Source organism: Chlorocebus sabaeus, chromosome 15 (assembly GCF_047675955.1).
Source record: "Chlorocebus sabaeus isolate Y175 chromosome 15, mChlSab1.0.hap1, whole genome shotgun sequence".
In the NCBI taxonomy this organism is placed as follows: Eukaryota; Metazoa; Chordata; class Mammalia; order Primates; family Cercopithecidae; genus Chlorocebus; species Chlorocebus sabaeus.
Window position 1 is genome coordinate 75,937,490 of NC_132918.1, and position 26,865 is coordinate 75,964,354.

Sequence of the window (26,865 nt, forward strand, 5' to 3'; positions counted from 1 at the left end):
TTCACCACCTCTTTGAAGTTTCAAGATTGACAGATGTTATTCAAGAATTCCGCCTCCCGCCAAAAGTTTTTTAAGTGTAAGTTTTCTAAAGAAATAACAGGAAATTTTAGGAGAACGTAAAACTTTGGTTTCTGACATTGAACTGGGGATTTCTAGAATCGTCCTCAGTCAGTGCTGCACATACACTTAAGGGGATTTCTGTTTTTGTGTTTTCTTTAGGCTAAAAAGGAATTGAAATGAGCAAAGAAGACTGTTTTTATAGATAGTTAGGAATTATAAATTAAAATTAGCCATGATGAATCAATATTTCATTTGATATATTGAAATATTATATATTCAATATATCAATATATATATTGATATATATTGTGAATTAAGTTTTAGTGAATTAAGGACACAGCTAAGTAATGATGCAGTTAATATTTAAATTTTTTCAAATTTCCTTTTCTCATATGTGAAAAAAAATTGACTGCATATTCACATTTGGCCAAAGTGAAGTCTCGAGATTCTGCCAATGAGGTTATTAAAGTGACACCTCTAGAACAGGGGTCAGCAAAGTTTTTCTGTGAAGGGCCAGATAGTAAATATTTTAGGCTTTCTGGGAGATAAGATCTCTGTTGCACGAACTTCTTAGTTTTATTGTTTTTTAAACAACTGTTTAAAAATGCAGGGAAAATCATTCTTAGGTCATAGGACTATACAAAAGCAGGCCATGGGCTCTTGAGCCATAGTTTGTCAAACCTTGCTATAAAATATTAGAAATTTGAGAAATATCATTCCACATAAGTTATCATGCAGTTTCTAAAACACGTTTGTTGAATACCATAAATTGCCCCATTCTGCCCCGGGTACTGGGTATAGCATGGTGACCAAATAGATCTGGCCACTACCCTGCTTTGTCAGGGAGAAGCAATCAGATAATCAAGTGGATTTATGATTATAAGACATTCCATGTAGTTACAGACACAGAGAATGGAGACAAGTGGGTACTTCAAGCAAACACATTCATTGGATACCACAGATAATAGAGGTGGAGTTTCAGGGAGGGAACATTATGGAAGTGGTAAGTCTAAGTGGAAATGCCGACTGCTGGATTGGCTGTTGTGGTTGAACATTAGTTCATCTGCCCGCTTAATTTTGTTCTCCAGGTTTATACTTTGCTGGACAACAGGGACAGTCCATACATCTCCACAAGAGCATCTTTTTTTTCTTTTGCATTTGAATCGTTCTGGAATTGCTTTGTCCCACCCCATTTCTGCCCTACTCTTGCCTGTTCTTTGTCCCAATCCAAGCCTCCCAGTGTGAGTAAGAGTTTATGTTTTTAAGGGTCAGTCACCAAATTTTCTCACTTTCCCTATATTTTTTAAATGCATTCATGTATCTTTCCAAAAAATGTTAATTTTTTTTCTCTTGGTTTCTGGAATTCTGATATATTGGGGTTACTTCTCTGGTTACTAGACGCAAGGTTTTCATTTAGAATATACAGTCAGTGGAAGTTGGCATTACTACTTAGACTTACCTTAAGAACAAGTAATCATATTAAACCTTAAAAATTGATATATACTAGCTTCATTTCTCACTGTGTTTTGTTAAATGAAAGTATCAGATTCTGGGCCAGGTGCACTGGCTCACGTCTGTAATCCCAGCACTTTGGGAGGCCAAGGCAGGCGGATCATGAGGTCAGGAGTTCGAGACCAGCCTGGCCAACATGGTGAAACCCCGTCTCTACTAAAAATACAAAAAAAAAAAAAAAAAAAAAAAATTAGCTGGGCGTAGTGGTGCACGTCTGTAATCCCAGCTACTTGGGAGGCTGAGGCAGGAGGTGAGGTTGCAGTGAGCAGAGATCGCACCATTGCACTCCAGCCTGAGTGACAGAGCAAGACTCCATCTTGAGAAAAAAAAATAAAACACGAAAGTATCAGATGCTGTATATAACCTGGGGTTCATCATCGTGAGCCAGGAAAATTTAGGACATGAACACACATGAGTTTAGGAGAGGAGTTTAATAAGCAGAAGAGAAGAGAAGGAGAAACAACTCTCTATAGAGAAAGGAGTCTCCAAGCAGAAACGACGGGCTGGCGGTGAATGTGCTGGATTTTATAGTCCAGTTTGAGGAGGCGGTGTCTGATTTACATAGGGCTCACAGATTGGTTCAATCAGGTATGACGTTTACATAGTGCATACTGGTCACCCCACCCTAATCTTATGCAAATGGACTTTCCAGTTAATCAGCACCATCTTGTCTGCTCTTTACTGTACACATGGCTGACAGAGAAGGGAAGATGGAGCCACTGTCTTGAACATGTCCTTAGTTCCTGCCAGCATTCACCCGTGCAAGCTCCCAGCTTGCCTGTCTGTGTCTGAAGCTCGACTTTACAGGCTGCTGTTTGTTAGAAAATGATTTGGGGCTGCTTTTCATTAAAACGAAAAGCCTTACCTTGGACTCCCATACCCTTACTATCTGCCCAAGTAATTTCTTCTTAACTCCTTTATCAATACCATTTAGGTAATGGGTTCCCCTTGAGAGAATTTGGTTATATCCTCATTCCACCTGGACTATATTCTCATCACTTCTTTTTTTCTCTCTTCAAACACCTACTGTAGGTGAAAACTGACAATTGAATAATCAAAAGATCCTTCTCTGACATGGAGTTTGTTTCCCTACCACCTACCCGTTTTTTCCTTTCTATTCTCCAGGTGCAGGGTGGCCAGTATGGGAGAATTGCTCTTTCTTAGATAGATCATATATTCTTTCTCCTGAACATAGCACTCTTTCCACTCATCACTGACTTTTCCCATTCTTCAGAGACCAACTTAAAGGCAATTTTTTGCTACTTTGCCTTCCATGTTTCTCTAAACTTTTCCACATTCCACTAATATATAGATTGCATTGTACATTTAGCCCCTATCCCAGATGCCATATATTCCTTATTTGTATATATGCCCTAAGTCGTCTATTGGGTACTCTTTGAGGGCAGTACCATGCCCACCGTAGACACTCAGTAGTGATATATTTAATGAATGATTCTAGGATCTGAGCATGAGGCCCACTGATTAATGGGTACTTTGGAGGGCAGATAGATGACACATAAAGCAGTAGAATTCTGACATGTTTGCCCAATGAAAACAGCCCAGCACAAGCTCCCATTGAACTAGAGCTGCCTTTTGCTGTCTCCTGTCCTCTGTCTGTTTCTATTCATGTCCTTCTTCCAAAGAGGAAAACTATTTCACCAGAGCCAACAAGGCCAGCATATGAACCAAAGTTTGATGCACAAGATATTATATAGTTAGATATCTGGTGCTAAGGACTCTCCTCATCAGCCCACAGGGGCCTGCTTCAGAATTCCAAGTCATAAAACTGCAGCATTTCCATTTTTAACTTATCTTACCTTTGTGGCAATGTTTCCATTGTTGCTATTAAGTATTTCAGTTCCATGAAACTATAATTTACATGCACCCTGAAAAGAGAAATGTTGGGTGGTGTAAGATAACTGTCCAAAGAGATCCTTTCCACAGACTCCTCTCCCTGTCACCCATAGGCCTAGGGTAGCCTGAATGCTGATCAGAGCAGAACAAGTTGGAGCTTGAAAATGAGCAAAGATTTTGGTGGAAACTGTGGCATGCTCTGTGTTTTTACCAGATATCATACATGCAAGTTTTTTGAAGGCAGAAGCTGTGTCATTTTTTTCCATGTTCCCAATGTCCTGAGCTTCTATAACACTCAATAAATGCTTTGTCTTTTTATTTGGCAGTATTGAGGATCTGCCGTGTGCTACGTGCAGTTTACTGTAGTGAAGAAGACATGGTCCCTGCCAGCATGGAGTTCCCTGTCTGGGGGGGATGGAGAAAGTGGGGAAAGACAGGTGTGAAATCAAGAGGTGGAGTCATAGGTCATTTAATTTAAGTTGCACTGAATTGTTACCTAGGAAAGGTATAAGGTGCTATGAAAATGTATAAAATAAGACAATTTTCCGAATTTTTCTAGGTCTCTCTTAAGGAGTGACATTTAAGCTGAAGTTTGAAGGAAGAGTAGGAGATGTCAAATAGATGGCCAGAGGCAGGGAAGACTGAACAAGCGTGCACTGGCATCCCTGAAATAAAAATCAACAATGTAGTATCTACAAAAACTATACAGACGCTAAAATCTATAGATGCTCGGGCATGAACCCACTTCCTGACAGTACATACCTACCACATCCAACTCCTTGTCTCCTTGTTTTGTTTCCCCATCAGAATACAACACCAGCAATCCTGACTTGTTGCTAGTCATATTTCAAGTGACAGGCATCAGCCTCCTGCCACCACTGGGCGTTGCCATATCTGTCATCATCATCTTCTACTGCTACCGCGTTAACCGGCAGCAGAAGCTGAGTTCATCCTGGGAAGCTGGCAAGCCACGGAAGCTCATGGACTTCAGCGAGCACTGTGCCATCATCCTGGAAGACGACCGCTCTGACATCAGCTCCACATGCGCCAACAACATCAACCACAACACAGAGCTGCTGCCCATTGAACTGGACACCCTGGTGGGGAAAGGTCGCTTTGCTGAGGTCTATAAGGCCAAGCTGAAGCAGAACACTTCAGAGCAGTTTGAGACAGTGGCAGTCAAGATCTTTCCCTATGAGGAGTATGCCTCTTGGAAGACGGAGAAGGACATCTTCTCAGACATCAACCTGAAGCATGAGAACATACTCCAGTTCCTGACAGCTGAGGAGCGCAAGACGGAGTTAGGGAAACAGTACTGGCTGATCACTGCCTTCCATGCCAAGGGCAACCTACAGGAGTACCTGACGCGGCATGTCATCAGCTGGGAGGACCTGCGCAAACTGGGCAGCTCCCTCGCCCGGGGCATTGCTCACCTCCACAGTGATCACACTCCATGCGGGAGGCCCAAGATGCCCATCGTGCACAGGGACCTCAAGAGCTCCAATATCCTCGTGAAGAACGACCTGACCTGCTGCCTGTGTGACTTTGGGCTTTCCCTGCGTCTGGACCCTACCCTGTCTGTGGATGACCTGGCTAACAGCGGGCAGGTAAGTTAGAGATAGTGCTAGATCCCCTTTACCTTGAGCCTGGCCTCACCCTACCTCTTGATCCATATCTCCTGGCTCTTATCTCAAACAGCCCTATACTCTGGACGCTGGTCTAGGGAATCCAGCTAAAGTACCGAGTCTGCCTTGAGCATGCTCTGCTCTCTCCTGCCTGAGCATTTTTGCTAATGGACAGCATTTCTCCTCCTGTCTTCAAATCCCTCCCAATTCAGCACATTTTTTCCTCCTGGATCAATTCTCATTTCTCTTCTAGCAAATGTTTTTTCTTTTTTTCAAGCACTGTTAGTACTTTACCTCTATTTTTCCCTCTCTTATGGTTGTACTCAGTCCTTTCTACTCTCTATTAGCTGTAGTTGTGTTGGTTTCTTTGTATTATTCTTTGTATTAATAGGGTCGTGGAAGGCCTATTAATAATGTCATGGATCTCCCTGAAGTCCAAATCTACATCCACATGGTCACCCAAGATACCTAGCACAATACCTTGAACACTGAAAGTAAAATAAGTACTTGTCAACTGAGTGAGCACTTCCGCTCTTGAAGCACTCTCACAGATTAAAATGGAAATGTTTTTGGCTAAGAAACTATTGGAAGGTGATTAGAAATCACCACAACATCTCTTATAAATGACAAGCCCAGTGTTTTCACACAGTGGAGTCTGTGGAGAGCAGCACTGTCTTCTTTAGCCAGGTGGCAGGACACACTCTGAAGCATTCGGTCACTGCTCAGTCAGCCCTGTGTCCATGGCAGCACACGCAGTGTTGAGGTAAACATCGAAACATGGGCAGCCTAATGTGCCAGAGTAATGAGCCATGCAATGACCTCTTGAGAAGAAAAATTGTTTCTAATACATGCCAATGAGACACATTCCTTGGAATGATAATATCAACTCACTCGGCTTCCCTAGATCCTTGGGAAGGTAGGACTTTACTGTTATTTAGTCAGTCTATACATACTGCAGTACTAAATATTTAAGGGATCCATTCCCTGGTATATTTTTTTTCCTTTTTCAAATGGATCCCACGTTTGCATATTATCAGTCATAGAGATTAGCACAGGCCTAAAAGTCAAAATAAAACTATATGGCCCACACATGAAAATTATAAAGTGATCCAGATTTGGTCTTTTTCTGTGAAAATGCTTTTATACAATTTAATTTAGTAGAGACGATATGCAATTGTACTATATCCTTTGTACGCTGGAATGTGCCATGGGATAAATAAAGATTAAGACTCAGTCCTGAAGTGATCAAAACTGATAGCATTATTATTTTTACCATAAGTCTTGGAGCTTCAGGAATAAAAAAATACTTAATTTTGAAAAGCAAAAATAAACATTTAAAATATCACAAATGTTGTCTCTCAGGTTATCTGTAAGGATGTTACTGAAAAATGTGATGACATAAGTCACGGGGTTAGATAAGGCAGCTCTGGGGTTTGGCACTTCCCTGTTTTGGCATGCTTTGTTTATAGTCTTTAGAGGGTTTTCAGGGAGAGAACATCTATTTTAAAAAATAACCATCTACCTGTACCTTTCTGAGCATTTCGCATTCTTTAAAACAGCACTGTGATTTTTAAAAAATAATCCTTTGCGCATGTCAGGGGCCACTGTCAGCTATATTGTGAAAATAAAAATGCAGCTGGAATTAAATGATGGGCCTCACTGTCTGTTTTTGCTATAGGTGGGAACTGCAAGATACATGGCTCCAGAAGTCCTAGAATCCAGGATGAATTTGGAGAATGTAGAGTCCTTCAAGCAGACCGATGTCTACTCCATGGCTCTGGTGCTCTGGGAAATGACATCGCGCTGTAATGCAGTGGGAGGTACGTATGGACTAGCACCATTGTGTGATGGTAAACTTGTCTTCAAAATAAGATCATGTGTTGGCCGGGCGTGGTGGCTCACGCCTGTAATCCCAGCACTTTGGGAGGCCGAGACGGGCGGATCACGAGGTCAGGAGATCGAGACCATCCTGGCTAACACGGTGAAACCCCGTCTCTACTAAAAATACAAAAAAAATATATTAGCCAGGCGTGGTGGCAGGCCCCTGTAGTCCCAGCTACTCGGGAGGCTGAGGCAGGAGAATGGCGTGAACCCAGGAGGTAGAGCTTGCAGTGAGTGGAGATTGTGCCACTGCACTCCAGCCTAGGGGACAGAGCGATATTCCATCTCAAAAAAAAAAAAAGATCATGTGTTGCTTCGATCATTATTCTAGGGGTTACAAAGCAGTTATTAGAGCTAGTTGAGATCTGATATTATACAACCATCCCAGAACTATTTGGGGTTGTACTAAACGGCCTAGGTTTTTAAACCAAAAGCCACATTTAGAGCATAAAGCTTTGTATCTCCTTTTATAAAGCTTTGTATAATTACTCTTCTCTTGACACATCTCTTCACAATTATTTAAATATCTGGCAAGAGATGAATACTAATAAAATGTGTAAGAATTACCTCTAATGATCATAGGATAATATTCAGATAAGCATCTGATTTCTTTTACTTTGTGTTTTAAGGTTTTTCAGAATTATGTCTGGGAAAAGGATTTGATTCAAAATGTACTTTTATGGACATGACATTCTTTTATTGGGCAAAAAAAGAAAATCATTGTTTGAGATATTTGTTTAGGTTTTGAAAATTCTAGTGAAGAGGTTATTGAGGAAGGCTGTCCTTTCACTGCTTAAGCCTGCAAGACTGATTGGGGGGCCTACTTTTCTCCTGAAAAGCCCGAGGTGTCCAGCTGGCTTGCTCTTTTTCTCCCCAAGTTCAGCCACCTACTGTTTGTTTTTCTATTAGGATCATTTTTCCCTGAATACACTGTCATAGCCTCCCAGATGCCCTCTGCTGTGTCGTCTTTGCAGGTTGTATGCTGAGTCCTTTCCACTGTGAGAGGCTGTTACTACTATTGACCGTGAACCTGTAGATAGGATGAGCAACAAACATCTAGGGTGCCAGGGTGAGGCTATTGTTCTAGGAAGTATTGTCTCCTGTTGTCAAGGAGGCAAGAACAGTTAAGGTGTACATTACTATACCCTTTCCTGACTCTTCTCAGTACCGTGCAGGGCAGATGAATGACACATAAAGCGACAGAATTCTGGCATGCTCGTCCAATGAAAGCAGCCCAGCACAAGCTTTCATTGAACTAGAACTGCCTTTTGCTGTCTCCTGTCCACTGTGTGTTTCTATTCATGTCCTTCTTTATTTCTCAGGTGAGAAAGGGTCTTAGGTCTCACCTGAGAAATCTGTGCACCCAAGTTCATCCTGGTTGGCTGCCAAATGAAGCCAAACTAACTCCATTCCTTTTTTTTTTTTTTTTAAAGACAGAGTCTCATTCTGTCACCCAGGCTGGAATGTAGTGGCTCAGTCTTGGCTCACTGCAACCTCCGCCTCCTGGGTTCAAGTGATTCTCCTGGCTCAGCCTCCTGAGTAGCTGAGATTATAGACACGCACCACCACGCCCAGCTAATTTTTGTATTTTGAGTAGAGATAGGGTTTCACCATGTTGATCAGGCTGGCATCGAACTTTTGACCTCATGATCTGCCTGCCTTGACCTCCCAAAGTGCTGAGATTACAGGCGTGAGCCATCGTGCCCGGCCTCCATTCCATTTTTAACTTTTTGTTTTGTAATAATTTTAGACTTACAAAATAGTTGCCAAACTAGTGGAGTTTCTATATACTCTTCACTCAACTTTGCCTGTTGTTAATATCTAACCTAAACCATAGTATGGCTGTCAAAAACAGCAAATTAGCCTGGGTTCAGTGTTCTTAATTAATTCATATGCCTATCTGTACTTCCAAATCCCCAGTAATGTTCTTTTCTGAAACAGGGTCCAGTCTAGGATCCCGCATTGATCTAATGTGCACGCCTCCTTAGTCTCCTTGACCTTGTGACAGTTCCTCAGTCTATTTTTGTCTTTTATGACCTTGACACTTGTGAAAAGTTTAAAACAGTTATTTAGACTGTCTCTCACTTTGGGTTTCACTGATGTTTTCTCATGATTAGTTGAGATTACATATTTTGGGCAAAATTACCACAGAAACGATAGTGTGCCTGTCTTCAGTGCGTCATATCAGGGGGAGTAAGATGTCCATGTGTCTGATGACTAATGTTAAGTTTGGTCCCTTGGTTAAAGTGGGACCTGCTGGTTTCTCCTCTAAAAAATACTATTTGTCCATTTGTAAGTAATACATCCCTTTGACCTGTTTCTAAAGATACTGAATACCTGTTTAGCAAACTTAAGCAAAATTTAGCAAAATTTAAAATTTTAGCAAAATTTAGCAAGTACTAAATACCTATTTAGAACTTTCTTATTCATAATTTACCCACTAATTTGATGATCTATGACTAATTCATGCCTATAATAATTATTACTATAATGCTTGCTCAAGGAAGATTTTCTATTTTTCTTGTTTCTTCTACATTTATTAATCTGCATTCTACTTTAAGAAAGATCTGTCTCTTCTGTCACCATCCCCTGTTCTTTGTTTACTAATTATGTATTTATATCAGCAGGGGATTTTGGATATTTATTTTATTATATGGATATCCAGTATTGTCATTATTTATTTTGTTGCTCAGGTTGCCACAGCTTGGGTCACTGGTCCAAACTACCCAGCATTTTTCAGCTGGCACCACTGCTGGCTCTGATTCTTCATTCTGTTCAGAATATGCAGAGTCAGTTCTCCAGCGTGGGTCTAGGTCACCCCCTCCCATCCTGCACACTGCTGAACCTCATGTGTTTTCCTGAGACCCCGGCATGGGGATGGCACTTCCTATCTAGCTGACATAGTTATTTTCTAGTTTCTTGACCAAGGTTTCTTCCCCCAAAACACTTCCAAAAGTTAACTTTGTTTTTCCTTGCACAGTGAAATTTGTTTCACCAAGTTTCAGCCACTGAGAATAATTTTCTGCTTGAAAGCTCTGACAGTTCCAAAATGAATCTTTAGCTGGGTATGAGTTGTGTCAGAGACAATGCTGTTGTCACTGTCAGAATAAATTTACCTAGATTTCAGTATCGTTCCCTATCCTTTCAACCCTGTTATTCTATAAACATGAGTGGGAGATTGTGTCTCTGTCTTTCCCTCTGTCAGTGCAGCCAGCTTATTAAGGCCCTAGGTGAGCTCCCAGCTTTCATTGTTATCACTGACTAAAACCCTTGCCTGTTGATATTTGCTGAGTGTGGAAAAATTTAAGCTAATGAGGAAGGAGTTCACCAACTTTTACGAGGTCTAAAAACAGTTACAGTATAAACAAGTTTTCCCAAGGAAGGAACAGGATCTGGTTTATTCAGCTAGTCTCAAAAAATCTTTTATAACCTTAGGATAAGAACAGACAGCCCTGGGGAACCGGAAAGAGGCCATCCCAGTTCTCATTTCCTTTGATCTTAAGCCCACAGTCCTGTTTCTCCCATCTTCACTCAGGCTGCAGACACCAGGGTTATTTATCCATCCTCACGTTCGTCCTGACACAAAGCCCTTCACTTGATTAAGTATGTGAACTCACGTAGTAAGCTCCTTCTCCCACCTTGACTTCTTCTTTTAAAAGCATTAGTGGTTTTTGTTTGTTTCTTTCTTTCTTTTTGGCATGTCTCAAAAACCTTAAAGACAGATTTTCAGTCTAGTCTTAGTTTCAGAGGCTTTTCTTTTACATTCAAAAAGTCCTCTGGAAAGTACACGAAGCCTGAAGACAGATGGATTCCCTCCAACTGCATGCATCTTGATGTTGTCCCAATTGTAGCTTTGGTAGAAACATAGATGGAAGGACAAGTTTTGACCTCAAGAGGCTTATAGTCTACAGGAAATAGTTGTTTGTTTCTTCTCCCTTCTTTTTCAAAAACTTACACATGCAGATAAATTTCTTACCTTACAAATTAAATAAATAATGAATCCCCCTGTTTGATGTTAGACTTTAATTTTAAGATATAAGGAAGAGGGAAGGATGTAAAAGGTCTTTCCTTAAGCTTGAACTTCTGCAGTTTGCAGTACAACATATGTAATTACCACTTTTTTAAAAATCAGCAGTCTTATTTCAAAAAAGGAAATGTGGAATATGCTTACCTTTGTATGATGAATCATAGATGGACAGTAAAGGGAACCAGATCTCCAGGGTCACCTTCTCTGTAGGCTCTGAGTCTGTGTGCTTGTGGGATCATGGATCGGGGCCACTTCTGTGACATGAAAGGCTTTTGATCTGGCCCATCGAGCCAGCTACCAAGCACCTACCGAGAAGCCTACTCAAGAGGTACGATCCACCTCAGCTGTGTGCAGAAGGATGGTGGGATCCCAGTCTCCAGTGAAAACAGCTAATCTACATGGCAAGTGTAGTGGATCTACCGGCTGAAGGAGGGTAAATGAGCCTCCTTGGATTTCTTAGGATGACTGCCATTGGTAATACGGATATAGCACCCCATCCTATACTGAGAGAGTCCCCAGTTGTACTGATACCTTTTTAAGCTATGGAACATTAACCTCTCCGTTACCAATTGTTAATGAGCTGTTGCAGAAGTGACTGTTTGTTTTACTTTCTTGGATGTTGACATTACACTATTCACTACTTGAAGAAAAATGTTCTAAGTAGCAGAAGAGCTACCTGAATGAAGTAGGATACAAGGATTAGGGACAATTTCACAGCAAACTGTGAAGTCCCGTGTCTCCTGCCTTTAAGCGACTCATAAACATGGATATTAAGGCTCCAAGCTCACCTCCACACCACATTCTCATTCTGTGTTCATCAGTTCATCAGTTCATCGTGATGAACATCTTTTAGGTCTCACCCCCAGGCTTTGTCTCATGCTATTTCCTGGCACTGGAACACTTAACGAGACTGTTTTTAACAGGCAAGTGCGGTTCAGTTGTGATAAATGCTTAGGAAGGGAAAGCAGTGAGCTCAAGGGACTGAACGCCCAGGTTGGCTACAGGGAGTGCAGTGTCAGGGTCAGGGAATGAGAGTTAGGTCAGCTCTTGAGGGAAGAGGAAGACTCTGGAACGTGTTCCTGAGTTACTTCTTTATCAGCCAATCTCTCCTCACTGCAAGGGAGCACAGGGAAAACAGAAAGAACAGCACTATACTGGAGAAGCCTCACTTTTATCAGATGAGAAAACATAAACAGATGATAATAGAGCTCTTCAAAAGCCAGGTGGTACCGCTTCATTTAGCACAAAATTCCACCAGGGAGCTCGGGAGATGTGCTGCAGTTAGGTAAAGAGGCTGGTCAGAGAGAACGGCTTCATGTTGAAAGTACATTTGGTCCAGATAAAGCCATAAAGGAATAACCACCACTTCTTGAGCACTTGCTCCAGACATCAACTCATTTAATCTACCAGAACTCTTTTAGGTGTGTACTGTTACGAATCCCATGTACTGTTACGAATCCCATTTTACAACAAGAAAACTGAGGGCTCAGGAAGTGCGAAAGTTGTGGAGCCAGGAATCAAAGCCCTGTTGTCTGACTCTGTAGCTCACTGGCCGTAGTATTGCAGGTATACTGCTAGCCTGGCCAATGCAGAACGTGTTTTAAAAATAGTAGCTATGGCTGGGTGCAGTGGCTCACGCCTGTAATCCCAGTACTTTGGGAGGCCAAGGCGGGCAGATCATGAGGTCAGGAGTTTAAGACCAGACTGGCCAAGATGGTGAAACGCCATCTTTACTAAAAATACAAATATTAGCCAGGCATGGTGGCAGGCTGCTGTAATCACAGCTACTCAAGAGGCTGAGGCAGAGAATTGCTTGAACCTAGATCACGCCACTGCACTCTAGCGACAGAGCGAGACTCCGTCCCCAGCCCTGCTCCTAAAAATAGTAGCTATGATTCCTATGACCACTATGGCTAGGATAGTCAGAGCTACTCTGTGCATCCTGGCAGTTGATACGAAGCCTTTCCAGCAGAAGCTGAGGAGACAATCACATGTTTGAGGAACATTCAGTGATAGCCTCACTTCTCTGGGTGAATCCCTGTTAACAGAACCCAAGGCTGTTAATTTGTGTAGCATGTCACAGTATTGATGCCTTAACATTTGAGATAACTGCTTTGTCTTTATTTCCCTAATGATACATTTATTCATTCACTCAAAAATTATTTATTGAGTACCTATTGTGTTGCAGGCATTATTTAAAATGCCAGGGATACTGTAGTTTAAAAAGCAGTGTCTTTCTTCGAGAGACAGGAAGTCTAGTGAAGAGCCAGTATTTTAGTGGCAGGTAATGAACAAAGAGATACGTAATATAATGTTGGAGTTGGGTGGGGTGGGTGGGATGATTTTAGAAAGAAAAATAGACTTGGGGGATAGATAATGAAAGAGGCTGTCATTTCAGACATTTTAATCCTCTGAAAGAATACAAAAGAAAGAAAAGAAAACAAATCTTTCAGAATCGTTTGAAGTAAGAACAAGACAGGAGGAGGTGACTGGTGTGTTACTGTTTTATGAAGAAGGAGAAAAAGCTTCTTCATGACATCGCCGTTCAGCAAGAACAGAACTGGAGACGGGTTCTCTTACAAAGAAGTCTCTGTCCCAGGCTTTCAGTCTGTTTGGTGTTCATACAAGTGTTTGTGTGTTGTGTGGAAGGCGGGTGAAGGTGTTCCTGTTCAGGACCCCTTTGGTGAACACAGCAGGCACAATACTCTCGTCATCCCCAGCCAAACTGGCCTACAAGCACACTGACTTCCACATCCCTAGCATTTAGGCCTTCGAATAGAAGCTGACACATAGCAGTCAGCTAAGCAAGTATTTAACGAGGAGTAACACAACTCCAAGAAGGGCTCCTTAGCGTATTGTCAAGTTGCTGAGTCTTGTAAGATGGAAAAAAAAAAAAAAGTGCAAATGAACCAAAAAGAAAGGGGAAGGGGTGGAGCAAGAAAGAGAGAGGAAAAAAAGGAGGCATTGGAAAGAGGGCTGAGGAGAGACCAGGATTGAAACACTTCATTTTCCTGGATTTCCAAGGGAGCACAGTTTGGAAAGCAAATATGAAGACTCGGGGGTACCGCTTTGGGGAAAAGCATCAACAACTTTGCTGCCCTGTTACGTTGGGACTACAGTCAAAACAACAGCTGTGCACCAGATGCTGACTTTCCGAGGAATACCATTGCTGTCCCAGAGACCTGCCCTCTGAGTGTTGCGGAACTGGGAAGAGACAGGCAAGCATGGTTTTCTCTTAGGAGCCTTTTGAGACAAATTAAAAGAAGCTGTGAGGGCCAGGCAGTTGTGTGTGGCTTCCATCAGCGAAAAGACAGCAGGGAGAGGTGGCAGGAGGGAGATGGAAGGAAGAGAAAGTTGTTCTCAAGCAGTGAAATAAAGAGGTTTTTTTTAGAAAAGATGCTGTTTGAGGCACTCAAGGAAATTCTGAGGTGTTCAGCCCTGTCCGTCTGGCTTCAGAAACAGTCTGAGGGTGAGACAAAGACTTGGTTTGATGAACTAATTCTGCTGTGTAGGCATATGTCTTGGGTGGAGTGCCTCCGACCCTGGAACAAGAATCTGAGTGCAAGTAGTTTAGTTGGGAAGAGATTGCAGGAAATGCCAGTAAGAGAATGAGGAAATGAGTCAGGAGAGGGAAGGAAACCAGTAAAGGATATCTTATCAAGTGAGTTACCACTGTGGGCAACTAGAGTATAACTACGGGCGGTATAGAACACACACCTCAGTGTCATACCACCTGACTTAAAGGAAACCGGGTGTTTATCTTTCTAACTCCCATCAGTCTTTGCTGGAGGGCTGCTCCAGGCCGAGCTGGGAGGGTTCACTCCCCGGCCCTCCTCGCCTGTTCTTCCTGGAGTTGGGCCAGCCTAACCGGAAGGGCCATTGCGATGGGGTTGGGAGGTGGTGGTGCAGCTGGCCTTGCAGCATCACACTGAATAATGGTGGGGGGCACATGTGACCATTCTTATTTTGTGGATCTAGGAAGTGAGGCACAAACTCCTGACATCTCTTTTCTAAGTCCTCATATCTACTTTTTAAAGGTGTCACGGCAAAAACAACAAAATAATACTTGCAATGCCTATTGTTAGCTCTTCCACTTTTTAAGTGCTAAACTCAGTCATTACTCTCTAAGCCCTTCACTTTTTTCTTAGAGGCAATTCCAATTTTTTTAAAAAGGTGGTTCTTATTATAGGTTAGCCAGGTGTAACATTTTCTCTGGACTCATCTCACATGCTCCTGAACTTACTGTCTATGCAGTTCTTCACAAGAGAGGCCCAAGGTCAAGCATCATTTGATCAAATGTGCAAAGAGGAATTGCATTAATTCTGTTGCCAACTATGCCCTGATCTGATGCCTGTGGTTAAAATGAGATTCTCATCCTTACCTCACCTCCACCACCAGTCACATCTATTTCCCTAAACCCAGAAAGGACAAGTGTTTGGGTTTAATGTGGGTACGTAATACTAGCTAAGGAGAAGGCTGCTCTTTGTCATTGTTTTATTGCATAGCTTGTTTAGAAATTACAAGTAACCATCCGGCAGACCCCATAAGGTTCCCCTTCTCAAGGTTATATGCTAAAGAGGGCCCCATCAAGGCAGGGAGGGGCACCCTTGTCACATTTGGGAAGGGCGTGTTCATACCAGGGACTGCCCCAGCTGTACTTGCTCTGGTTAGGGGAGAAATCTCTGAAATGCTTGGCAGAGATGAGCAAGCATGAAAGCTTCCTAAAAAGGCAAAGGCAAATTTCTTCAGAGTAACAGTAATACAGTGCGCAATTCTAAATGCTCTTCCTGGAATCCAGTGTACTCTTTGGGCCTCAGTTTTCTCAACTGTAAAATGAGGATGTTGGATCCCGTCTCTGAAGACTTTTTCAATATTCTTTGTCTGACTCATTTGAAACCCTTAAAATACATTTAATAACTTGTGTTCATTTCTCCTGTGTCAAAATGCATCTCACATTTCTTAGGAAGCATTTAAAGCAATGTTGCCCCATGCGTGGTCTTTGGAAGGTGCTGGTCCTCAAACTCTCTGTTTCAGATTTGCAATATAAGGACAGAAACCAAGATGTGTTTAGTACCTTTAATAGCAGTTTGATGTTGCCACAACACTGAAGTGGGATTCATTTTTCTTGTAATTCATTTCTACTGTATTTTACCAAAGCCTTTATTCCCAGTGAAGTGAGGGCAAAACATCTGGGCTTTTATAAAAAATAGATTGAGAAGTGCTCATTTGCCAGAGTGGATTAAACATCCCAGTCCCAGCTGCCTGAAACCCTGGGGAAAAAGTTGGAGTGTCAAAGGTCTCAGGCCATCAACTCGTTGCCAATCACCAGCTCTGTCCAGTTCCCCAGGACTGCCTAGGTTCTGTTACAGGAGGTCTCATCCTAGGAAGGACCATTGGTGCCCACCTGACTGACAGAGGACTTTCTGCTTTCTCCCTCCTCTTACAGGGTTCAGGCTGGCTCTGGCCACCCTCTTCCCCTTCCTTCTTCTGTTGAGTCAAAGCAAATATCCGAGGCATTCTGAGGGACACTTAGAACTGAGGAGCAATTAAGAAATGCCCTCCAGGAGGGAATGGCCTCCATGTTACATGGTCATCCTACAAGTCCTAATGGAGGCCCTGAGAATGGCATTGCCTTATTGGCCATAGAAGGAAAAACGAGCAACGTTGCCGGATCACTACAATTGAATATCAAAGATGTTAACTGAGAGCCACGTGTATACACACTGCTAAACATTAAACCATCTTCCTACACATTGCAGGGCATGAGAAAAAAAAATGAGGCTTAGGAGTAGGATGTCCAAAATGAGAGAGAAGGGTAAAGAAAGAAGAATTGCAAAAATCTATAATTAGAAAGAAAAAAGCAAACATGCATTTAGCTGTTTTGGTAAATCTATATTACATAAATAGGACATTTTTCAGAAGTTAAAGAAAGGTCAGCCTAAATCATGCACACACTGCATATCCCCATCCCTACTCCTAATCTGAAAAACTAATATTAAAGGATTAGAGTATGACAGTTTGGGTCAAATGATGATCGTCCCTCCCTAGACTTGTCTATTTTAAGCTTAGGAGGAATCAGAAGAGCCATAAATTCTCTGTGGGGCACAAGGAGCCAGTCCCTTTGCCAGCACCTCTCAGACTACCCGTGACCTCCCTTTCTTGTGAAATTTACCCATAAGTCAAAGATGGGAAGCAGGCCTTGTATCCCTTGGGAATATTAGGGAATCTCACAACTTTCCAAGATTTTAGGAAAAGTAGGAAGTAACCTATTTATAAGTCTCTTCGTTCTGGGAAGGGATTATTGCCTTTGTCTTCCTTTCTAAAATAGCTTTCATTAATTTTTCTTTAAGTAAAAATATGCCTAGTGCCGTCTTCTCTCATTCCCCATGGAAACTTGCTTTGGTCCACAGAGTACCTATAAAAAAAATTACAATAAATTCTATAGTTTATGTAACTTGGAAGATTAGGACTTGAAAGGAATTGGCTCTGGGTTTCTAGTCTCAAGGACAAAGACTTTTTCTTTGTTCTCAAGGACTGTCAGCCATGAGATTGACAGCTGGGGTCTATTCTGATCCCAACATTTTCCTCCTCTGGTGTTCATTATGTCCTCCTCTGTCACTTCTGACCATGAGTATAGGGATTGTTGTTGATAGTCAGAGGAGAAAGAAGTCTCTGAAATGCTTCGTAGAAAGGAAAAAGCATGAAAGCTTCCTGGAAAGGCAAAGGAGTTTCATCAGAGTAACAGTAATACAATGTGAGATTCAGAATGTTCTTCCTGGTTTAGTAATTTCACCTTCACAAGAAGGAGCTACATCAAGGCTTCCCCAGGGTAGCTTTGCAACTACAGTCAGATGGTGCAGATTCACTGAGACAAAGGCCTAGGGAGAGAGGAGAAAGCTGTATTGGACCAGCTTTACTAGAAGTGGAGTCTGACACACTTTTGTGCAATGATTTATTGAGGATAAGCTCTCACGAGACAGAAGTAAGAGAAGCAGGAAGAGGCATGGAAGGAGTTAAGTGAACTTGTAGTTCAAGAGAGGTCTAACCTCAGCTTGATCTCACAGAAAGCTCTGGAAAGTGTGAATTGCACCATAGTTACCCACTAACAGCCAAGAGAATTGGACTGTTAAACTTCAACATTAATTTGTCATTGGCTATATGCTGCCTCTAAGAGTAAGGCGGTTATGTCCAGGAATCTCCAGGATAGGCAACTCCCATTGGCCAAGGGCAGTCCCCCAGAAAAGGGTGAAGGTGTGAGCCCTTATGAGCCAACACCTGTGGCAACTGTAGGCTGCTGGCCCTAGCTTGGTGAAGGGGACCTCGGCAGGCACCAACTACAACTGCTACAGAAGCCAAAACAATTGAAGATGAAAGGTCTATGGACTATACCTTATCTAAAGAACAATTTATATCATATACAAATCCTGTCCTTTACTATTATATGGTAGTACATATATCTCAAAGTATGGTATCAAGAAGGCATCATATTTGATTAGGTTGGATTACAAGATAAATCTGAAGAGGAGGTAGCTCAGTTCAGTCTATTCATTTTATAGAAGAGAAGAAGTAGGTGAGAGTAAACACTTCCTGGGAACTAGATCTGATTCTCAGTTTTCTCTTTTGCTTGAATTCAACCCACCTCATATTTATTAAATTCTTACTACATATAAGGCACAGTTTTAGGCACTGAGCAGATAACTGAAAGACAGCAAATTCAGCCACTGCCTTGTGCCTTAGGCATTTACAGTCTGGTTGAAGATAGGGAATGAAAGAAAAAAATAAGAGTGTAAATACTATGCAAATCACAATTCGGATCTCATCCAAGAGCCGTGTGGATTAAGTGCTTGGGCACTTGAAGGCGAAAGCATGACACACAGGAGGGTAGTTTGTGGTTTGTCCTAATGTGATGGGAGGCCTTCATCCCACATTCCCCTGTATTTAAAACTATAAAAAAGAAAATCTCCTGGCAGCTCTACTATTTGGGTGAAGCTGAAAAAGATAAATATTCAAGCAGAGTTCTGGAAAAGGGGAAAAAAGAAAATGAATAAAGAGCAAAAACAAGCCATCCCTTTTCAAAATGTCATCTTGCCATGAAAGCTTCTTCATTACCTAAAAGTGCAAATTTATTGAAACTTTTACTCATTAAATAAGATTATTTTGAAGCTAAAGGCCAAAGATCCTACTTACTTTGGAGAAAAGTGTTGAATTCAGCCCAGTCTCTCCTTTCAGCCCAGACATGTTTTAGTACTGGGATGTTTTCTGTCTTTTTAACTGTCCTGCGCTCTGTTTACACTATATTAATCTGCTCATTTAAATTGGTGTTTTGTTTTAATATTCGGCCAGAGTTTATGCACTGCCACTTTGGAGAGAATCTAAGATTCATTCATTCATTCATTCACTCACTCAACAAAGCATTTGTTGACAGCCTCTTGGCATGGGATACCCTTTCAATTGGCACCAAGAATGCAAGAATGAGAAAGGGACTCAACTTGCACCCAAATGCTCACAGTCCAGTTAGGTGAGAAAAATAAGCAGGTGAATATATTAAATAAAATATGGCACATGCAAGAATAGAGCCCTGCCCAGGATATTTAACCAAGATTGACTCTAAGGATGTTCAAGGAAGTTTTTATAAAGAATTTGATCTTAGTTGAAGCCTGAAGCCCTGGTGAAGGGTTACCTCCTCCTTTATCATTTTCTTTGTTGAATATACCATCTGAGGAAAATTTTTAAATTTTAAAATTTTTAAAAATCTTTTAAAAATGTTGTTAACGTTGTTAATCTGTCCCTTGTCTTCCCACTAAAACAGCATTTCTCAACCTTTTTTAAAATCAGTGATATCATAAGGAGCCTTTCTAAACAACTTTTTTTGTTTGCTTGTTTTGTTTTTTATTTTGTATAGATAGAGGATCTCACTATGTTGTCCAAGTTGGTCTCAAACTCCTGGACTCAAGAAATCCTCCTTCAGCCTCCTAAAGTACTGGGATTACAGACACGAGCCACGGCACCTGGCCTGTAGACAACTTTTTTCTAATCACTACTCTCCATGATGTTTTTCTGTAGCAAAATAGACATAATATAAAATTTACCATCTTAACCATTTTTAGGTGTTCAATTTACTGGCATTAAGTACATTCACAGTGCTCTACAACCATCACCATTATTCATTTTTCTGTAACTTTTTCATTTGCTCAACTGACATTCTTTACCCCTTAAAGAATAACTTCTCATACCCCCTTCTTCCCAGGTTGCCCCCTGGCCAACCACCATTATACTGTCTCTGAATATACCTGTTCAAGGTACTTCATATAAGTGGAATCATACAATATTTATCCTTCTGTGTCTGGCTTATTTCACTTAGCATAATGTCTTCAAGGTTCATCCATGTTTTAGCATGTGCCAGAGTTTCATTCCTTTTTATGCCTCAAAACCCGCATGAAATTTAATACCACATTTTAAATCTCTTTGTATACTCTGGGCCTTTGGAGGCTCACAAACCATTGTAATACATAAGATTTTTCCACTTCCCAAGAACCAATTTCACCCTTTTGGTGCAATATCACCCTGTAGAGAATGCCTGTGTTAAAACGTAAGCTCCGTGACCCTGTCTATGTTGTTGTCCACTCTGTCCCCCAGCATAACACCTAGCACATTTTAAGTTATCGGCAATCATTTATTGAATACTTCTCTAGCCCCTCCCCTAACCACTCCTCCCTTCTTATCTTAATCCATTATTATTAAAATTTGCTCTTAGAGTAATCACAGATGTATTTGTTACATAGTCCTTCATGCTCCCCAGCCAGGCATCTCACCAAGCTCCTTTCCTTTGGCTGCACACGCCATTCTCAGTGACCCTGTGTTTGCTGGCTTTCTTCACAGAAGTGAAAGATTATGAGCCTCCATTTGGTTCCAAGGTGCGGGAGCACCCCTGTGTCGAAAGCATGAAGGACAACGTGTTGAGAGATCGAGGACGACCAGAAATTCCCAGCTTCTGGCTCAACCACCAGGTAAGGAGTGAGTGTTTACAAAGGTCAGTAAGATTCAACCAAAGTTGCCTCTTAGGTGGCAGAAAATTCTGGAATATTGAGCTTAAATCTGAGGGAAGGTCCCATTGTGTTCTACGGCCCTGTTAAATTTTGTTTGTAAAGAAAATTTCAATAAAGTGGATGACCCAATTATTATAGGTTCCAACCAGCTGATATGTACTCTGAGAGCTCACGAATAGACATTTGGAGGGCAGTTGTCACATTTTCCAAGCCCCCTTGGTCCTGGGTTAAAGCATTTTGTTTGCAGCCTTTGCTACTTACTCCTGGACCTTCACGTCAGGAGTTTACATTTCATTCCCTCTGGATTCCAAATGTTTTCTTCTGGGAATCTTCAGTTCCATAAGGAAATACTTAGCACGTGCCAAACAAGCAGGGTTTGTCAGGCAACTGTACTGAGAAGTGACTGTGGCATGCAGAGGGCTGTGTACCGGTGTTTGCAGACTGTGCTTACAGACTTGGGAGAGGTCTGAGTGAGCACGCACGGGAAAGAGGAGACTGACTCCTCACTCTGGAATCAAGGAAAGCAAAGAAGAGGAGTATGCCCAGGAAGGAACGAGAAATCTGTCTGTTGGGAACGTCCTAATGGCCTCTTATTTTTTCTCATTAAGAAATGGTAGCTAAGGCTGTCCATAGCAGGGCAGTTGTTCTGGACTTACAAAGAGGCTGATCCAGATTGTTTGTGTGGGGGCACTTTGATGAGGGCAATGGTCAGAGAAAAAAGAAAACAATAGGTTGTGAGTGAGTCAGAACCAGCCATATGTCTGACATACCCAGGAAGGAGCCCTTAGTGAAGAATGAGAGAGAACTGGGTGACCCTATCTCACTGAGAAAACTGTTCTTTCTACTGACTAAAACCTTTTATTGCCTCTTTTGGATGAAGTCCCTCAACCATGAAGGCTGAGGCTGAGTTGTAGGTTTCCCTAAGGGCAAGGCAAATTCAGATAAGAAACAGAAACAACAAATCAGGCACAATCGGGAAGACAAATGGAGCAGGAAGCCCGGTCTGTGCCAGTCCTGGCGCAGAGCCACTTCAGCAGACAGACCTTAATAAAGTCCTTCATAAAGGAGGGGGGCGGGGGTGAACCAGGCTGTGGTGGGTCACGGGCTTCGCTGGAGTTTTGGGCAAATCCTCTTTGACACTAAAACTGTAAGAATGTTTTGCATAAATTCTGAAATCAGAATGTACTGGAGTGTTATGTTTCTTTCAAACTCTGTGGCCTCCTCTGCTGTATAGTTCTCGTAATGAAGCCATTATTCATGATGATAAAATTCTGAAAAGAATTTGCATAATACATTTTTTCTCATAATGAGGTTTGTTGCCCTATTGATTTCAAGTTAATGCTTAATATTTAATTTAATTTACTGCCTGTAATTATAGTGCCAGAATAAAATAAATGTTACTTGTGTACCAACAATAGTACTCTACTCTTAACAGGGCCATCTGTCAATACTGTCAATTAGGTGAATTATGCAATTAATTTAACATCATGAACTCATGGTGTCGGGAGGGAAAGAGATAGGTTCCTAGGTGTGTTTGGAAAGTTGTTCGTATTAGAAAGCAAGTAGAGAAAGTGCCAGCTCTCCCAGGTAGGTTTGAGATTTATTCATCCTACTCCCAGCCATCTGTGTGATGGATCCCCATTAGCAATGTTGATCTTATAATTGGGAGGAGCACACTCTATTTCCACCTATCAGACCATTTGCTTAACTCCTGCCTGCTTTATTTCCAAAAAGGATTTGAAATGATAACAAAAATATTTGCAATGCAAAATAAAAATGAAGCCAGTGAGAGAAAACTCTTGCCACCTTCCTGGGCAGGATCTTCTGGATGGGCTCCTTGGATGGGGCCTTGATTCAGGTAGGGTGAACCCTGTGAAATGGCATAGAGTTAAGCATGCCTGACCCTCTAAGGCAGCTGTTTCACAGGGTCCAACCTAATGTTGTTGGAGAGGAATGGAGCATCCCAGAGGTCATCCTTGGCAGCTCGTAGAAGCTGCTACTGAATCACTCTACAAAATGTGTGGCCTATGGAAAGTGAAACCACGCTAGTGCCTGCATACAACTCTGACTGGGGTAATCAGCCCTGTTAAAATAGAACAGTGTATATATGACCCAGCTATATGACACTCTGGAAAAGGCAAAAACTACAGAGACAGTAAAAGATCAGTGGCTGCCAGAAATGTAGGGGAATGGAGGGAGGGACGAATACGTGGAATGCAGGGGATTTGAGGGGCAGAGAAACTAGTCTGCATGATACTATAATGGTAGATACATGTCTTTATACATTTGTCAAAACCCATAGAATATACAACACTGAGAGTGAACCCTAATGTAAACTACGAATTTGATTGATAATGATGTGTCAGTGTTAGTTCATCAGTTATAACAAATGTAGCACACAGACGGATGATATCGAAGTGGAGAAGGCTGTGCCTGTATGGGGAAGGGGTTTTGTGAAAACTCTCTGTACTTTCCACTCAATTTTGCTGTGAACCAAGAACTTCTCTAAATAGAAAGGCGTTAAAATGATATTAGGGGCCACTGCATGGGGAATTTTCAGGTGTTGGGAGTGTTAGTGGACCCCAGAAGCCCAGCAGAGGATCATTGTGCTGTCAGGACCTATTGTGATCAGATAGCACCAGAGCCAAAAAAGTATGGTAGGTTTCAAGCACAGCCGCCCCCAGCACAGTGCCCCCTTTCCATATGGAACTGGCTGCCCTCCAGCAGCGGGCACTCAGTCAGCGCGTGTTAAATGCACAGGTACTTTTGAACCCTGATTGCACTCACTATAGCAACAGGTCAGCAGGCCACTTTGCCTTCCGCGGAGCCCACCAACTAATGGTGCGCTTTGGATCTCTTTCCCACTACAGGGCATCCAGATGGTGTGTGAGACGTTGACTGAGTGCTGGGACCACGACCCCGAGGCCCGCCTCACAGCCCAGTGTGTGGCAGAACGCTTCAGTGAGCTGGAGCACCTGGACAGGCTCTCGGGGAGGAGCTGCTCCGAGGAGAAGATTCCTGAAGACGGCTCCCTAAACACTACCAAATAGCTCTTCTGGGTCAGGCTGGGCCATGTCCAAAGAGGCTGCCCCTCTCACCAAAGAACAGAGGCAGCAGGAAGCTGCCCCTGAACTGATGCTTCCTGGAAAACCAAGGGGGTCACTCCCCTCCCTGTAAGCTGTGGGGATAAGCAGAAACAACAGCAGCAGGGAGTAGGTGACATCGAGCATTCTATGCCTTTGACATTGTCATAGGATAAGCTGTGTTAGCACTTCCTCAGGAAATGAGATTGATTTTTACAACAGCCAATAACATTTGCACTTTATTAATGCCTGTATATAAATATGAATAGCTATGTTATATATATATATCTATATATCTATATATGTCTATATCTCTATATATATAGCCATACCTTGAAAAGAGACAAGGAAAAAGATCAAATATTCCCAGGAAATTGGTTTTATTGGAGAGCTCCAGAACCAAGTAGAGAAGGAAGGGACCCATGACAGCATTAGCATTTGACACTCACACATGCAGTGCTTCTTCGTCTGTGTAACAGGGAACTTTGCATGAGGCAAGAGGCTGCACGTCTCACAGCCAGCTATGACCACATTGCACTTGCTTTTGCAAAATAATCGTTCCCTGCCTAGCAGTTCTCTTCTGGCCATGGAACTAAATACAGTGGCACTGTTTGGGAACCAGTGTTCCCGGGGTTCCTGTGTGCTCTTGTTTCTCCTGGACTTTTCATTTAAGCTGCAAGCAGCACATGTGCGGAGGCTAGTTTAGAAATTTCCCTCAACCTAGTTTAGAAACTCTACCCTGTCTTTACTACCTTGAATGTTTTGAGCCCCACTTTTTACCCTCATGAGTTGCAGAAAAATCAGAACAGATTTCCCCATCCGTGCGATTGCCCCATCATCTACTAATGAAAAATTGTTCTTTTTTTTTTCATCTTTCCCCTGCACTTACGTTACTATTCTCTGCTCCCAGCCTTCATCCTTTTCTAAAAAGGAGCAAATCCCCACTCTACGCTTTATCATGTTTACTTTTTCATTACACTTGACTTGATTCTCTAGTTTTCTATACAAACACCAATGGGTTCCATCTTTCTGGGCTCCTGATTGCTCAAGCACAGTTTGGCATAATGAAGGGGATTTCAACTACACAATACTATCATTGTCAGGACTATGACCTTGGGCACTCAAAACATATGTTTTGTTTGGTCAGCACAGCGTTTCAAAAAGTGAAGCCACTTTATAAATATGTGGAGATTTTGCAGGAAAATCTGGATCCCCAGGTAAGGAGAGCAGATGACTTTCAGTGATCTCCAGTCCATGTTCACAAAATGTGAAGGTGTGGAGACATTTAAAAGCTGCCTCACTTCTCACTGTAAACATTAGCTCTTTCCACTGCCTACCTGGACCCCAGTCTAGGAATTAAATCTCCACCTAACCAAGGTCCCTTGTAAGAAATGTCCATGCAAGCAGTCATTCTCTGAGTATATAATATGATTTTGACTACCTTATCTGGTGTTAAGATTTGAAGTTGGCCTTTTATTGGACTAAAGTGGAACTCCTTTAAGGGTCTGTTAGCCCAGGTTTCTTTTGCTTATATGTTAATAGTTTTACCCTCTGCATTGGAGAGAAGAGCGCTTTACTCCAAGAAGCTTTCCTCATGGTTACTGTTGTCTCCATCATGCCAGCCTTCCCAACCTTTGCAGAAATTACTAGAGAGGACTTGAATGTGGGACACAGAAATCCCATTTGCAGTTAGGAAATTTGTGTCCACAAGGACAAGAACAAAGTATGAGCTTTGAAACTCCATAGGAAACATGTTAATCAGCAAAGAAGTGTTAATGCTGCAAGTAATCTCTTTTTTTAAAACTGTTTTTGAAGCTACTTATGTTCAGCCAAATAGGAATATTAGAGAGGGACTGGCAGTGAGAATATCAGCTCTGTTTGGATGTTGGAAAGTCTCGTTTTATTGAGATTTTTAGGATCCATGCAAAAGTTTGGAATGAGGCAGAGCCTCTGGGCACCCTGCGCAGTCTGAGTGGGCTGAGAGTTAGACAGTGTGGCTGCAGGAGCATAGAGGCGCCTAGAAATTCCACTCGCACTGTAGGGCATGCTGATACCATCCCAATAGCTGTTGCTCATTGACCTCTAGTGGTGAGTTTCTAGAATACTGGTCCATTCATGAGATATTCAAGATTCAAGAGTATTCTCACTTCTGGGTTATCAGCATAAACTGGAATGTAGTGTCAGACGATACTGTGGCTGGTTTTGTTTATGTTTTTTTTTTTTTCTTATTCAAGAAAAAAGACCAAGGAATAACATTCTGTAGTTCCTAAAAATACTGACTTTTTTCACTACTATACATAAAGGGAAAGTTTTATTCTTTTATGGAACACTTCAGCTGTACTCATTTATTAAAATAGGAATGTGAATGCTATATACTCTTTTTATATCAAAAGTCTCAAGCACTTATTTTCATTCTATGCATTGTTTGTCTTTTATATAAATAAAATGTTTATTAGATTGAATAAAGCAAAATACTCAGGTGAGCATCCTGCCTCTTGTTCCCATTTCTAGTAACTAAATCCATTTTCCTCATTTGGTTATTTTGCAATTTATGCAGAAAACGTCACCAGATAAATCATCTCCAACTTTTTCATACTGTCTTCCTCAACTGACAATCTCATACCCCTTTAAAAAAAAAAAAAAAAAAAAAAGTCACAGAAGCTCAGTAATATGAGATGAAGCAGATGCTGCTCATGGCCTGCCCGCCATGCTGGCGTCCTGGCTTGATGTCCCTCTGAGAGCCCAGAAGACCTCTTCCCATGGTCTCAGGAGCCGCC

General features: G+C 41.9%; 1 protein-coding gene across 4 annotated transcripts in view; it reads left to right on the forward strand.

Moving 5' to 3' along the window:
• TGFBR2 (transforming growth factor beta receptor 2) overlaps positions 1-26,572 on the forward strand; it is an 87,153-nt gene extending 60,581 nt beyond the window's left edge. For all 4 annotated transcript variants that reach the window (XM_073023664.1, XM_008009351.3, XM_073023665.1 and 1 more), the window contains 4 exons: positions 4,234-5,033; positions 6,730-6,871; positions 20,839-20,966; positions 23,876-26,572. In XM_073023664.1, the coding sequence (XP_072879765.1) occupies positions 4,234-5,033; positions 6,730-6,871; positions 20,839-20,966; positions 23,876-24,055 (1,250 nt within the window). In that variant the 3' untranslated portion in view covers positions 24,056-26,572. The remainder of the gene's footprint in view (positions 1-4,233; positions 5,034-6,729; positions 6,872-20,838; positions 20,967-23,875) is intronic.
• Positions 26,573-26,865: the final 293 nt, after the last annotated feature.